Source organism: Zea mays, chromosome 3 (assembly GCF_902167145.1).
Source record: "Zea mays cultivar B73 chromosome 3, Zm-B73-REFERENCE-NAM-5.0, whole genome shotgun sequence".
Lineage (NCBI taxonomy): Eukaryota > Viridiplantae > Streptophyta > Magnoliopsida > Poales > Poaceae > Zea > Zea mays.
Genome location: NC_050098.1, coordinates 8,956,379 through 8,972,434, shown reverse-complemented (window position 1 = coordinate 8,972,434; position 16,056 = coordinate 8,956,379). Strand labels below are relative to the sequence as shown.

General features: G+C 43.8%; 1 protein-coding gene across 1 annotated transcript; it reads right to left on the bottom strand.

Moving 5' to 3' along the window:
- Positions 1–334: 334 nt before the first annotated feature.
- Positions 335–5,107, bottom strand: LOC100284312 (histidyl-tRNA synthetase). Its single transcript, NM_001157207.2, has 10 exons — positions 4,620–5,107; positions 4,424–4,512; positions 4,208–4,337; positions 4,024–4,116; positions 3,579–3,653; positions 2,932–3,049; positions 2,525–2,667; positions 1,494–1,622; positions 755–915; positions 335–639 (listed from the first exon to the last, which is right to left on the bottom strand). The coding sequence occupies exons 1-10, from the start codon at positions 4,998–5,000 to the stop codon at positions 501–503; spliced, it is 1,458 nt and encodes a 485-aa protein (NP_001150679.2). The 5' UTR covers positions 5,001–5,107; the 3' UTR covers positions 335–500.
- Between the last annotated feature and the right edge of the window lie 10,949 nt (positions 5,108–16,056).

Genomic DNA, 16,056 nt, shown 5'->3' with positions numbered 1-16,056 from the left:
GAATAATTATACTAGTCATGCTTAATGTTTTTTCCTGAGCTAGTCACAATAATATAGAGCACGATTTTGTAAACACTAATGAAAATCTAGCCGTATTCGTGTTGTGCAATTATGATCAACAAAGGAGCCAATGATATGTGCATTCTATGCTGGCTTCGCCGAGTACTGTCGTCCTCACATCCACAGCAGATGCTGCAGCATGAGAAGGGACCTGCAAATCTGCAATGTGTTAACCAAAAGAAAACTAAAACTGGCTTCCTAACCAAGCCGCACCTCAGTCGCCGCTATAGGCTAAGTTAATGTGTAATGTATACTTGGAGTCAGAATGTCAGATGAGCATACTAGCTGGCAAGGATCATGCCCATCCATTCTGTATGAATATGAATAGTTGTTACAGGCTGTTACAATAAGTTTAAACTCTCCAGAAATAGCTAGCTACTGTTTGATTGTATCATCTCACAAGCATTAGCCGAGGCTAGCATAACGTAACATTTCTACAATCACTCTAGTTCACTTGTCTTTACCTCAAACTCTTCCCTGGTTGATAGCACCTTTACGCGTACCATGCCTCGCTCCCACTCAGAATTTCCAACCAATATCAGCCGGCTCGCATTGATCCTCTCCGCATGCTTAAATACCCTAGTAGTGGCAAAACGGGTATTTCAGACACGGCAATGAAGAAAGGAAATAATAGTAGTAGCAAAACAGATATTTCAGACAAGTCAATAAAGAAAGGGAAAAATGATAGGTATACCATTTGAGACGTTTGTCTTCTACAAGTTCAACAGATCGGCCTTTCTTCCTCAGAGAGGAAGCAATACTGGATGCTGGTCCTTCAAGTTCTTCGTCCAAAGGGAAGACAATGTCATCAATTTGGCGTGACATATCAGGCAAGAGACCCTTTTCTTTCAGCAGCTGTTAGAACACAAATTACAACAGAATCAATGCTACTCCAATGAAGCAGTACCACAAACTCAAGATGTATTTTCAGCAGCTGTTGGGAGGGGTGGTAATGGGCTCTAAATTTTACACTATAAAATTTAAGGATCGAATCGGATCGATCCTTAAAGGCCCTACTCTATTCTTATTCATTTTTGAACTAAAATTTATTAAAGGCCCTTATTGTGAAAAAACATTTGGACCGTGATCCATTAACACCCCTAGTTGGAACACAAATTACAACCAAATCAATGCCACTCCCTTGAGGCAGTATTACAAACTCAAAACGATGTACAAACCGAATAATACTTTTCAAGGAATTCATGTTGTCAAGTACTAGACTTCTATTTCCGTGCTCCATGCTGCACGAATTAGCACGTGTGATGGTTAGTGTCGTGAGTTGGTTATGTTTTAGGTACACATTAACAGATGTTGCCTTTACCTGCATTAATCATCAATCTAAAACTGAACTCATTCTTACACGAACCAGTCAGACAGGTTGCTTACTAATTCTACAAAGAAAAGAATCAGAGATAAGATAAAACATGTCATACTTCCACTATAACAGCGTCTCCAAATCCAAAGCCACAAGCCGGTATATCTTCACTTCCAAATGTTGAAAGCAATCTATCATACCTTCCACCACCGCAAATTGCTCTCAGTTTTCCTTCTCTATCAAATGCCTACAAAGTGGTACAAGAGTTTCAAAACAGGAGTTGGTGGCACGAAAAAGGTAGTGTAGAACACATTTATTGAAAAAAAGGAAAAACAAACGAATGTCATATCAACACAACAATAAAAAATAATCCAAATAAACTCTATCGTAACAAAATATTCTATCTAATCAAGCAAAAATATTAATGGTAGATCAAGCTATAACCTGCCGATCTGCATGGACTATACTAGTAGCTTAAGCACTCACAATGATTCAAAGAATAGAATTCATGACATTTGAGTTTACAAAACGCCGTAGAGATATTTTTTTCTCGAATACGCAGGAGAGCTATGCGCCATTATATTAAGGGGGTGTTTGGTTAGAGGGACTAAAGATTAGTCTCTAGTTTTTAGTCCCTTTTAGTCCCTTTTTTGCCAAACACTAGGACTAAAATATGGACTAAAATGATTTAGTCTTTAGTCCTTCACATAGGTGCTAAAAGAGACTAAAAGCTCATAATTATCATGTTGCCCTTACCTTTTTATAGATAACTAATATTATGAGTATATTCTAAGGGTATTTGAGTCTTTGGACAATGTATTTAATGACTTTAGAATCTATTTAGTCCCTAAAACCAAACATATAGGGACTAAAGTTTAGTCCTAGGACTAAAGTTTAGTCCTAGAACTAATTGAAACCAAACATGCCCTAAGAAGAAAAAATGGGCAGGAATCTTACAAGTTAAAAAGTCACACGCCCCCAAACCATCCAAATGCTACAGAAATATTATTTGTAATAGAATATAGATTATTGTCCGAAAATGAATAATATCTTATTTAATAATGTTTCATGTGCAGTTTGATGACATGGCCCCTTATCTGCTTGTTACTGGTCCTACTGTTGACATAAGAAAGAGATGCTGAAAGCAACCTCAAATACAATTCCTGTGTAGTATGCAAGGCCACGGACCACTGATGCATCAAAACAAATCCAATCAGCATAACCATATTGCTCCGCAAAGGAGAAGAGTTTCTTCAAGTCAGCAACAGCTTCAACATCAGAGCCTAACACCTCTGCATATGTATATCAAGATTAAACAAGAACCATTGCCAAAAGGTCCTGAAGATTAAAAAAATAAACATTATATGGATAAAAAAGCCAAGCTTAACAACAAATAAAGCACGAGGGCCTGATGTAAGAGAATGCCTTTACTTGATATTATTCTAGGGAATACATTTTCCAATTTAGCAACATTACATCAGTACAATATTGAAGTAAAGTTATGTGATATGGAGCATGCATAATAACAAGCCAACAACAAAAGGTTAAGAGAAAACCTTCAAGTTTGGACAATGACTTGATTGAAAGCACATCGATGATACCCTGTACAGCTTCAGATGACAACCCAGTTGAAACAAGTTCCTTCTCAATTTCTTCCCTAGTCATTTTACCCAACTGCGTAATATTTATGTTACAATGCAAGACAGTCATTACACCAACAAAAATATAGCAATAAACAATTACATCAATGCATGTGTATTCAGCTTGCTGCAAATAGTAAAGATATAAGGTATGGAAAGAAAAACAGAGATAATCTGCTACAGAGACTGGGCTTCTGTGGTAACTGGATACTGGTTACTTCAAATTCCCAATAGAGGTAGAATGGTCCATGTCACCATCTAATGGCATCAACATGTGCTCTTCGTAGCAAGTGCCAAACTCTTAAAATGAAACAGGTTTTGGAAGGGTGCTCTCTGGACTCTAGTAAGAGTTTTGTTCCATTACCTAATACCTAGAAAAAGGTATAACTCTAGTACATAAAAGAAAATATAACAATCGGAAGAAGATATACAAACCGTCCTATTTCTATTTGCAGTTCAAAGTTATAAATTACCACAACCCAAAGCTACAGAGTACAACTGGCAAGAAAATAATATAGTACAGCAATCAGCAATGAACAGATGGTAGCAGAATTTGGGCATACTTTATCAACAATAACACAAACTTGAGTGAATAAGTGATCTGGGATGGAGTACATGTTCAAAACAGCCTGAAGAACCTGCAATAAGCAAATGACGGCAAGCAAGAAATCAGAGAAAACGTATGCACCAAAATGTATCGAGATGTTAAAATATACAGTTGTCAGCAGCTATGTCATTTTTAGATAATCTAAATCCCAGATTTTTATCACCTTATGAAGTAGGTAATAAGGAATAAAAAAGACATCTGCTACCATGAAGCAACATGATTATGCATCATACTAAGTTGGTCATATCAGTTGAAGACTCCATGATTAATACGTACCAACAAAGCCTAGCAAATTACTTTTGGACGACAGACCGCCAAGACCCAAAAAAACACCAAAAGATGAAGGGGAAATATTAAGCTAAATGTGAAGTAAACATGGAGTCTTGAGTGTGAAAGGTTACCTTCCGACTGGACACCCTGATCCCCACATCTGAAGATGTAATTCCAAGACGTTGAAATAAGAGAACAATAGCATGAAGAAGCTCAGCCTCAGCCTAATTCGAACAACAAGATGGCAATGCCAAATCAGTTCAAAGGTATACAAGCAAAGCAGCATCCAGAATCAATAAATGAGAAGGGTGGTACCCGAACTTTAGGCACACCAAATATATCCATATTCCATTGGTAATGTTCCCGCCTTCTTCCTCTGGTCATGCGCTCATATCGCCAGCATTGTCCTATAGTAAACCATTTCAGTGGAAGGGAGACTGATTTTCTAGACAGAAGAAGAGCAGTGAAAATCACATTCTGACGGAGGCATGGATATATACTAGATTGTTCGATTAGGAAAGGCATACATACCCTTGCTTTATGACTAGGCGCGCGAGGGAAGGGGTAATTTCGGGCCTGAGAACAACACGGCGACCCCCTTTGTCCTCGAAGTTGTAGAGCTGCGGCGCAGAATCAAAAGCAAATTGATAGATGACTCCAATTCAGAGACTAGTATGGGCTTATCCGCTGAATAATGATGAAGATGACGAGAAGACTCGAGAGAGACCTGCTGCGTAATTTCTTCCCCTGCCTTCCGGATGAAGAGAGCCTCCGACTCGAGGACGGGGAAATCGACCTCCTCGAAGGCCATGAGGCGGGAGACCTCCCTGAATTGGTCGAAGAGCCAGGTGCGGAGCCGCATGTCCTCCGGCGGGAAATCCCTAGTTCCGCGCGGAGGGTTGACTTCGACGACGCCATCGGCGTCACCGTGCGTCGAGGCGATGTCGCCGTGGGTCAGTGTCGAGGAGGATGCGGCGGAGGAGAAGAGGCGGCAGCGGCTGTGGATGTGGCGGCGCAAGGAGCCAGCAAGGCAGGTGGGGCTGAGGGGCAAGCATGGACGGAGCATGAGGAGGTGGCGAAGCGACGGCGGCGACGACCACGCCGCCATCGATTCGACTCCACTGGCGGATGCAAAGAAATCTAATCAGCGCGGCAGGCGAGTGGCTCGGGTTTGCGGCGCGGCGGGTAGCCGGGCAACTATGGCCAAACGGCACTGTCGTATAACCATCCGCTAGGCACTGTTACACTATCTCCAACCATTTTCCCTACGTTTCTCTTACTATCTTCTTTTTATACTAGGTCAGTACCCATGCGTTGCAACAGGAACATATAATACCATGATAACTTATATACAAAATGTGTCTTATCTACTACTACTCTATAAGAACGCAACGAGGGCGTCCACGATGACCACGGCTCCGCCCGACTCTCCTCGCCCACGCTCAGGCCCTGGCTCTCCTCCCTCCTCGCGACCGCGCAATCCCCGCTCGATGCTTTCAATGGAGAGCAGATGATGGTGAAGCGTGCCCCCGCCACTGCCCTCGTCAATCCCGTCAATCTCGCGAAAATCACCGCGCGCCCACAGACCTCGTCATGGAAGGCCCGTCCTTGCCGGCTCGCCCCCATTCGCACCCCCCCCCCCCGACCTCGTCATGGAAGGCCGAGCAACCTGCCATTCTCGCTCTTCCCCACCATCCTCACCCCCTCCGCGCACGGCCCCGGCTCCCCTCACGCCGGCATGCCACGACGGATCCGCGTGCGCCAACAACCTACACCATGTCTCACAGTCCACGCGCGCTATCTCCCCCTGCCCCCTCCCCCTTTGCGCAAGGCCCTGCATTACCCTCACGCCGGCTCGCCATCTACGCCCATTCTCCCAGTTTCCACGCTGTCGTCCCCCCCGCCCCGCTCGTGGTGGCCACGGAAGGCACAACAAGAAGGCCGTGCCGGAGATCCTCCTCCACGCTCCCGTTGCTCTGGCTTCCTCAGCGAGGTCGAGCTCCGGCTCCTCTGCTGCAACCTCCCTGCACACCCTCGACTGCGCCCCCAATCGTTTCCCCTCCCCCTGCACATCTACTCGCTCGCTACTGCCTCCGCGCTCGCCGGCGTTGAGCCGACGATTGCGAGGCAACTTTCGACGCCACTGCAAATCCTCGACCGAACCAGCAGACAACAAGAAATGGCCACAAAGACAGCTATACCGAGAAAGAAGATGTGCATCCCGCTCATGCCCTTCTTCGCTACCAGCCACATCGCCCCCTTCACGGACCTCACCTTTCACCTCGTCACGGCCAGGCCTGACGACGTGGAGGCCACAGTTGCAGTCACTCCGGCAAAGGCCTTGGTTGTGCAGTCAACTCTCGCCCGGCGTGGCGCCAGTCATCTGGCCACGGTCAAGGTGGCCACCTACCCGTTCCCCTCCGTGGACGGCCTTCCACCGGAGTGGAGAACCACTCCACGGTCAAGGCCGCCGCCGACGCGTGGCGCATCGATGTTGTCGCCACGGACGAGAAGCTGATGCGGCTAGGGCAGGAGAATCTCATCCGCGAGCACGCGCCGGACCTCGTCATCACTGACATACACTTCTGGTGGAACACCTACAAAATCCCTCTGGCCTCGGTAGAAATGGTCTGGTTGTTCTCCGGTAGAGGTGCAGAGGGATAGGATGGGAGATGGCTGCAATCGCTAGGTTCTCTCCTCGCGGCACCATCGCAGCATCAGCCATGCCAGCGCCCTCTACCGGCCCATGATTCGCCAGTCAGGTATTGTACTGCTATCTTGTGTTGTCTTGTTGATTCTTATGATGCGATGCTATTCCTTGTTGCTAATCTTTTTTTTTCTATACTGGAGTTTGAAGATCTTCTCAAGCGATGTGTGTAGTTTATGTGCTTCACTGATTGGTAGATGGTAGTACTGAATTGGATTGAATGATATGAAATTCTGAATCCTCACTCTGCAGAGATGGACACATCAAACCCTGAAGCACTTGTCGATGCAAAGAATTTGAACATGTTTGTTGGGCAAAGAATGCGCGCGGTTGTTCAAGTACAACACAATGAAGGTTGGAGTGCTTGTCGGACAGTCCTCTAACGGGCATCGATTGAGTATCGAAAGTGCCATGGACGTTCATGTATCACACTGTATGGAGGTTTATGGAATCGCTGAAAACAACAAGACCATCCATGTTGAACTGTGCACAGATTTTGGTCCTAACTCCGGCTAGATTTCGAATGCCTTTGACCCTTCCATTGTTAGTATCTGGACATTTAGAAATTGGATTTATAGTTAGATGCTGAGTTTTCCTTGAACTACAACAAAATTGTCTCCCATCGTTACAAAGAATGTGTATCTTATTTATTTTTTTCATGTCTTCTAGCCACATTTAAACAGTTTTGTTCTATCCCCACATGGTGATAAGTATGCCTCTGAGATCAACCATGATTCTAGAAAGCATTTTAGGATGAGAAACATTTTAGCCAACAGGGGCTTTAATCATGCTATCATCAACTGACAATAAGATGAGCTTATTAGGGCTTATTATTACATTGTTACTGGATGTGTGTCTATTGTATGTACCTTTTGTCATTTACTAATATATGCATTACGATCACACAAGTACTCAGTAAATCGTTGAGGACCCATTTTGAAGGCCATCTGATTAGTGAAAGAGCTCCATAGCATGTCTGCTCAGCTTGAAGTGGTCATAAGCGCATAACTGCACATGCGAGCACTCAAGATGTAAGCCAGCAGTGTCTTCTGCGTATAGAATTGATCACGAAACATAGATAATTGATCATACAAATTACTTATCCCCTAAGTGAGTTCGTAAAATCAAGTATAGGATTCGAGAGACCTTTGCTCGAGTGGATTTGCAAAACCTCATCCAGATTTAGGAGATAGAAAGGCATACCTAGGGGTGGTAATGGATCATGATCCAAATGTTTCTTCACAAATTGCTAGGGCTCTAAATTGTTTTTAGTACAAAAATGAATATAAATAGGGCTCGATCGTAACCCGATCGGATCCTTATATTTTATAGTGTAAAATTTAGAGCTCATTGTCACCCTTAGACATACCCTTTATCCAAAAGAGATGGTGGTGTATATAGGAGATCTCCTAAAGAATATAGAAACAGCAGGTGTGTTAGGAGATCTGTTGTACCTGGTACATTTTTTCTATTTAAGGGATAGGGGTAAAGGATAGTAAAGAATACAAGAGATCTGGTGGAGACCTCTAATAAGCAAATAACGTCGGCGCTATTGTGTCGGCGCTATTGTTTATCGAGAGCCATTTGCCATGTGTTTTTGTTTACAGATATTGGCTTTAACAGGCACACAAGAGAGCTTGGTAAATGTTTGTTTTTTCTATAATCTGCTAATACGAGATTATAGGTGGTAGGTGCTCAAAAGACCAAATCCTATAATCTAGCACCTATAATCCAAGGATCCAAACAACCCAGATTATTTTAACCAATAACCAATAATCCAAATTATTATAATCCCATTCACAATCCAGATTTTGAAAATCCAAAGGTGATCCACACAGCCACTAAAAACGACTGTCAATTCAAAAATTATAAATAGAAGAATTCACTATTCAGAGGATAACACACCTCTGGCCGAAATACATGACTTTGAGAGCATTATTCAGTTTTACAAAATAGAAGACCATTATTCAGTTTTGGTCGCAATCCTCTTTCACATATATGCATGGTCAACAACTCAACATATTTGTAGATAACGTAGTACGTAATCACAACAAAAGAAATGATTTTTGGCGCCAACTAACATGAAATCAGCACCTAAGTGCAATCGTGCGAACAGCCTGTGTCGTCCCTCGGATGGCCATCCGACGGTGGACCAATAAATTTGCAAAATGCTCCCTGTCCCTAGATCTGCACGCTCAATCAACAAGCAAGCTGGAATCGAGGCAGTGTTCGGCAGTGACATGACAAATTTGGAGACTTGATTTGAATTATCTATTTCCAGTGACATGGTGTCGTTTGAAGTATGCAACCAGATTTCTTTATTAATTCAGTTAAATGTATCATGATGTTTGCAGCAGAAATAAATACCATCCGATATTAGGCTATATCATGATTTTAAATTTAGCAGAAATTAGTTCAGTTAACTATATCATGATGTTTGCAACCAGAGTTATAGCAACGTGTTGACACGACCTAGATGTTGGGCTTGATATTCAGTTTCAATGACTAGGTTTCGTGCAATCATATTCTACATATTTGTTGTCTATCTCAGTTTAGTAAGCACCTGCTCATATCTTTGTGATGCATTCTGTTAGCGGTTTCATTACAAGTGGTCCTGCTCTTGATCTGAATTTACGGATTAGAATTTTGTCCAATTGGTCTTGCTCTTATTAGTTCTATATTCTGCTAAATTTAACATCTTCTGATACTAAAACTATTAGTCTGATTATTCTGCATTTGTTCATTGGCTATGATGCAAGCTACACCAGAGTATTGGACTGTCGTTGCAGAGTTATTTTCAATGAATTATTGAAGTGACAAATTTGTGCGATTTCTGGTACATTTCAGATTGTGCGGATTTGGTAAAGGGAGCCAAGGACAAGCATTTGAGGGTTAAGGGACCTGTCAGGATCCCTACTAAGGTTCTCCACATCACCACTCGCGTGTCCCCTTGCGGTGAAGGTATCAAGCTGACTGCTGGTTGGCTTTGTTTAATTTTACTGATTGAGTTTTTAGTGCTTTCATTAATAGGAATACGTAATACATTGATCGGTTGTGATGGCGGAGCAAGGAAATCATACTTCTGTAGAGGTGCATATTTGGCAAGTATCCTGCAGCCTTCATTCCATTATAGATTTTCATTACCTCGAATACATCCCCAGCTTTTGCAAAAGGAGCACTGTACTTTTGCTGATCTTAAAGTTCATATCTTGAAGCTCTTCTACAACGACATACAACTCATCCAATCTGCCATCAACAATCAATGCCCTTATCATTCCATTAACTGAATCAACAGTTGGCAGAGGACCCGTTTTAATCATATTATCAAAGACTGCCCTTGCTTTTTCATAAAGTCCACTCTCTGCATATGCATGTATCAAAGCATTCCAAATCCTTCTATCAATACCTGATGCTTGCCTCAGCCCTTTCACCAAGATTTCTGCTTGCTGCCAGAGCTTTATCTTCCCATATGCTTCAATTATAATTACCCTACAAGAGAGGATGTTTAAGGGATACCAGATTACAAAGCATCATCCATTTACCCGTGTGCTGTTTCTGGGAATCCCAGTTTACAGTAGGTAGAAATTATGCTCTCGTAAATACTTTTAGAAGCTTCTATGCCAATAAACTGCATGTCACAGAACACTTGACAAGCTTCAGAAAAAAAACTCAGTTTCGATGAGGCATGTAATCAAGTACTCATACAAGTTACAGTTTTGACCAGGGTATTTTAACATTAACCTTTGACTGTACTGTTCATAGGCAGAAATGCTCGTCTTCTTTCTGCATAGAAGCACGATGGAACATTCTGATATCAAATTGGTAGGAGTTGTGTTCTCTATACCGACGATATGTTTCCGTTGCAACGCACGGGCACCCACCTAGTATTGTTATAAGAAAATATTTCATAAACCATTTGTGATCCTAGCCATACATAAATTTTGTTATTTTAATTTAGTTGTTTCACTACTACATTGCAACCATCAGTATCATGCAGACTTCGATATATGTCATGATTTGCATGGTCTCATTATTGGAGAACATGTGCTACACCTGCCGGTAGAAGTTCCGTCGTACATCGTTAGTCATCAAGCACGCACCATCATACACGCTTGCTTAAACAAAAAATGCAAGTATGTGTTTGCGAAGAGAATTAAAGACAGGCCGGCACAAAAGGTACCCCGACGATGGCGAGTGGTCATTGTTGTCGGTCCACCTCTGCTCACCTCCGGTGTCGAGATGACGCCACAATCCTTGATATAATAGTCGTCGAACGCGCGCGATATGGTGAGTACCGATCACTCTTGGCTGGGCTGCCAAATGAAGTGCACCCCGGGCTCATCAGCGAGGTAGTACACCTGGTCGTTGCACCACCGGATGTGCTACTCCTCTACATGCATCTTGTTCGAGGACACTCACACAACAACAACAACAACAATGGTCATCATTCCAGCGCACAAGAATTCATGGTCGGTCAGTAGCGACTTACGTGGCAGGTTAGGCTTCAGGTGGATGATGAGCTAGACGACGTGATGGCGTCGTCGTAGGTTGCGATGCCTAGAACAACCCGAGAGTCGTCGACATTGGCGACGACCATGAGGTCCCCATGTTTGACGATGGACAGCGCGGTGCAGCCGCTCTGGACCACGTCCAAGCGACGGTTGCGCCGGAGCTTGCCGTACACAGCGGCGCATGGGCCATGTAGGACTGCTTCCAGAGTTCGAACTGGCAGTCGCCAAGTTTCTTCTCGTTGTCGGTGAGCGACGCCAACGCGAGCGCCTCGTGCTAGTGGTGTTTGTTCGGGGTTTCCAAGTAAGAAACATGGATTCATCTTTGGCATTGGTTTATGAAAATGATTTATAAGTTAGATCCATGGAAAAATATTATGGAGAATAAATGTTACACATGCAAAAAAGTATTTAAGTTGAAAACATTATTCAAACAAAAGAAATTGAATGCAAGACTCTTCTTTAAATACTACTCCCTCAATCCAAAAATATAATTTAATAATCTCAGTGATACTTATCTACTACTACACATTGTGTAAGGGTAGCAGGTGGGCTTCGGAAGAGATGTATTATATGTTTTTACTATAATAGATGTAGACATAAACACATATGTGGTGTAGTGGTAGCTACAAACACATTTATTTGAGAGGTCGCGGGTTCGAATCCCCTTGGAGCCTGTTTTTTAATTTAATTTTAGTTAGGTGTGGGATGCACGTGGGAATGGGAATAGGCTTTGTGGGAGGGGGAATGAGAAAGACAGGCAGCTGAGAATGGGAATGGGCTTTGCAGTGAGGACGAAATGGGAATGACAGAACACGGAATGGGGCAGCCTACCTAGAATGAGAAAGACAGGCACGGAATGGGGCAGCCTACCCCTTACCGTCTTAATAGGTAGTAGAGATTTTATTACACCACTCTAAAAATTCTTTTCTATATATAGGACGTCTCCAACTATTTATCATATTCAGCTCTCTTATATACTATAATTCAGTTATTTAACATTTTTCAATAGTTTTTAGAGTTTTAAAAAATCGTAGAGTATTTGTACTATAGTAATACACGTTGTTATCAAGTTATAGAGCTTAAAAATTTAGTTTCATAAATAGTTGGGGAGATTAGTGTAGGATTACGGGGAGGCTACGCTAGCGCAAAACAAAAATTTTCATCCCCATAATACCAAGAACTACTGCGGTTATAGGTCATGAAATTACCACTAGACGCGCAGAGCAGCGGAAGACGTCTCGATGTAGACGAACGCGTCGAGCAGTGCCGTACAGTCGCCGGCGTCCTTCACGTCCTCGCACGGTTCGCCCAAGTGCTCCAGATGTAGCACCTCCGAGGTATCCACACGTACAGGGAGGAAGCGCCGCGTACCGAACTGCTAGGTTCGCGACGGCGGCTTGGCGAGGGCGAGAGGTGGGCGGCGGCTGTTAGTTCGCTGGTGGCGAATTAGGTTATGCTTAACCGCGCCCCCGCCCCTCATTATATAGGCGTTATGGTGGGCTTCTGACGCCGAGGCCCATCATTAACCCTAAAGCCCAGTCTAATTTCGGATCTAATCCGAATTAGGCTTCCTTCCCCTTAAGTGTGTGACCCTATAGGTTCACGTACAAATAGACATAGCCCGAGTACTCTTACTTGGCCCAATAATTGACAGTGGCCTCTAGCAAGACATGTCAACTCCTATGTGTACGTAAAGATCATATCAGACGAACCATTGCGACATTAAGTACATGATGTTCCCTTTGTCTCACGATATTTGGTCTGGCTCTAAGCTGACCTCTCTTTCTCGATACTGTGAATTGGAATCCTTTCAATGGTTAACTCTTAACCCTAGCACGGCCATGCATTTCTTGATCCAATCACTCGAGGGGCCCAGAGATATCTCTCTCACAAAGAGAGGGACAAATTCCATCTTGACTGACCATGCCTCATAGCATGCTTCCTGACAAACCCAAAACTACCTTTATAACTACCCAGCTACGGGATAGCGTTTGATAGTCCCTAAGTAAGTCAATTCACATCTTGAGAACATGTGACAATCTCAGGTCTAAGGATACAGTATTCATGTTGCAAGAAGAGAACTATATTACAATATCTCACGTTGGGTCGGTCCAGCCTCATGTCATACATGCGCCCACATTATTAATTTAACATCTCCATGTTCATGACTTGTGAAATGTAGTCATCAACTAATACATGTGCTAGTCATCGACTCTGACTAGGGACATCATTTAGAATAACCATATAAGTAAAGAATCTCACAAACAATTCACATAATTGCTAATCAATACAAGGTGCCTTCCATGGATATTCAATTAAGCAATATATATATCATGGATACAAAGAAATATGCTCATCTCTATGATTATCTCTAGGGCATATTTCTAACAATTAGAACTCTCCCTCTCCTCGGAGTGAGATGCATGTCTCGCTCCATGTGGAGTGAGTTTTAGGTGAATGGTTGGATCACTTAAAACCTAAAGTACACACTATATGGCTTTTTCAGTTAAGGGTGGATTAAGAGAGATTGAAAATAAATTAAATCCCCTCCTACACATTGGAGGTGGGTGGGCGACTTTTGGGGCTAGCCATTAAAATTGGTCTTATCTAATCGTGTCTTGCCAGCAATATACATTCTACGCACCTTGCTCTCCACCCGACGATCTGCGGCCCAACTGCTAGCACGGCTCGTAGCCTAGCCGTCGGTACATGAAAGGGAAATAGGCTTACACATTTTCCTAATTGTTTTTGATGGTTGAATTGCCCAACACAAATAATTTGACTAACTAGTTTGCTCTAGATTATAAGTTTTACAGGTACCAAAGGTTCACAACAAACCAATAAAAAGACCAAGAGAAGGGTTCAAATAAAGAGAGCAAAAGACACCCAAAGGTTGCCCTGGTCTGGCGCACCGGACTGTCCGATGCACCACCGGACAGTGTCCGGTGCACCAGGGAACCCAAGTCCAAACTTGTCACCTTCGGGAATTCTTAACGGCTACACAGCGCCAACGGTCGTCTGCAACGGAACAATAAAAGTGAACAGTGCGCGCCTGCGCGCGCAGAAGTCAGAGCAGCGCCAGAAGGCGCACCGGACTGTCCGGTGGCCCACTTGTCAGAAGCTCCAACAGTCAGAACCCAACAGCCGGGTGACGTGGGTGGCGTACCGGACTGTCCGGTGCGCCATGCGACAGAAACCCTCACCAACAGTCGCTTTGGTGGTTGGGGCTATAAATACCCCCAACCACCCACCATTCATTGCAACCAAGTTTTCAGCCTTCAAACCTCATACAAGAGTTATAGACTTCATTCAAAGACACAATCAAAGAGATCAAATCCTCTCCCAAGTCCGGAATCACTCCAAAGAAATTAGTGACTAGAGAGAGACATTTGTGTTCATTTGAGCTCTTGCGCTTGGATTGCTTTTCTTCTTCCTTCTTTCTTGTGTTCAACTCACTTGTAATCAAAACAAGAGACACCAAGTTGTGGTGGTCCTTGTAGTGTACTTAGTGTCCCATTTGATTGAAGAGAAAGACTCACTCGGTCTAGGTGACCGTTTGAGAGAGGGAAAAGGTTGAAAGAGACCCGGTCTTTGTGACCACCTCAACAGGGAGTAGGTTTGCAAGAACCGAACCTCGGTAAAACAAATCACTATGTCATCCGCTCTTATTCGCTTGTGATTTGTTTTCGCCCTCTCTTTCGGGCTTGTTTATATTTCTAACGCTAATCTCGGCTTTTAGTGGGTGCTTAAGTTTGTAAATTTTAGATTTGCCTATTCACCCCCCTAGGCGACTTTCAGTACACCCTGCTCCCCACACATCGACACAACTCCATCCCCACCCATGGACACGCTGAAAGATAAATAGGGTCAAACCTTTTCCTAAATGATTTTGGTGGTTGAATTGTCCAACACAAATAATTGGACTAACTAGTTTGCTCTAGATTACATGACCTACAGGTGCCAAAGGTTCAACACAAACCAATAAAAAGAACAAGTTAGGGTTCAAAGGAAAGGAGCAAAAAGGAAACCGAAGTGTTCCCTGGTCTGGCACACCGGACTGTCCGGCGTGCCACCGGACAGTGTCCGGTGCACCAGGGGTCGTACACTCCAAACTCCTCAGCTTCGGGTTTCACAGGTGCAACTCCGCTATAATTCACCGGACTGTCCGGTGCACCACCGGAGCAACGGCTATCTGCGCGCAATGGTCGACTCCGACGGATGAACAGTGCAGCGCAGTAACGCGTCAGAAGTCAGAGCAGAAGGTCAGAGGGGCACCAGACTGTCTGGTGCCGCAACGGTCGACCAGCTCCAAACCCTAACGACAGGGTGACGTGACGGCGCACCGGACTGTCCAGTGCGCCCATCGCCAGCAACCTTCTCCAACGGATACAATTTGGTTGGTGGCTATAAATACCACCCTAACCGGCCACTTTAAAAAGGGGAGCCCAAGCAACATTCCAAGTCATATAGTTGACATATCCAAGCCCTCCCAACCACCTCTATTCATTGATCCATCCTATACACAAGATTTAGACCACCACAACCAACACAAGTGCCACAAAAGAGAGAGCAAGCTAAAGAAAGCTTCTTTTGTGAGTTTAGCAATAGTGCCTTGTGAGAACCATTGAGAGAAAGTATGTGTTATATCTTGTGAACTTTTGGAGGCTTGTAAAGCTAGCAAGAGATACCTAAGAGTGTGGTGATCCTTGCAGGGTCTTAAGTGATCCTTGAGAAGAAGAAGAGCTCGCCGGTCTTGGTGATCGGTGGAGAGAGGGAAAGGGTTGAAAGAGACCCGTCCTTAGTGGACTCCTCAATGGGGACTAGGCCTTCGAGGGTCGAACCTCGGTAAAACAAATCACCCGTGTCTCTTGTGTTTATTGCTTGTGATTTGTTTGTTCTCTCCCATTCTAAGTTCTCTTGCACTATTCTTTGTTAATATCATTTGG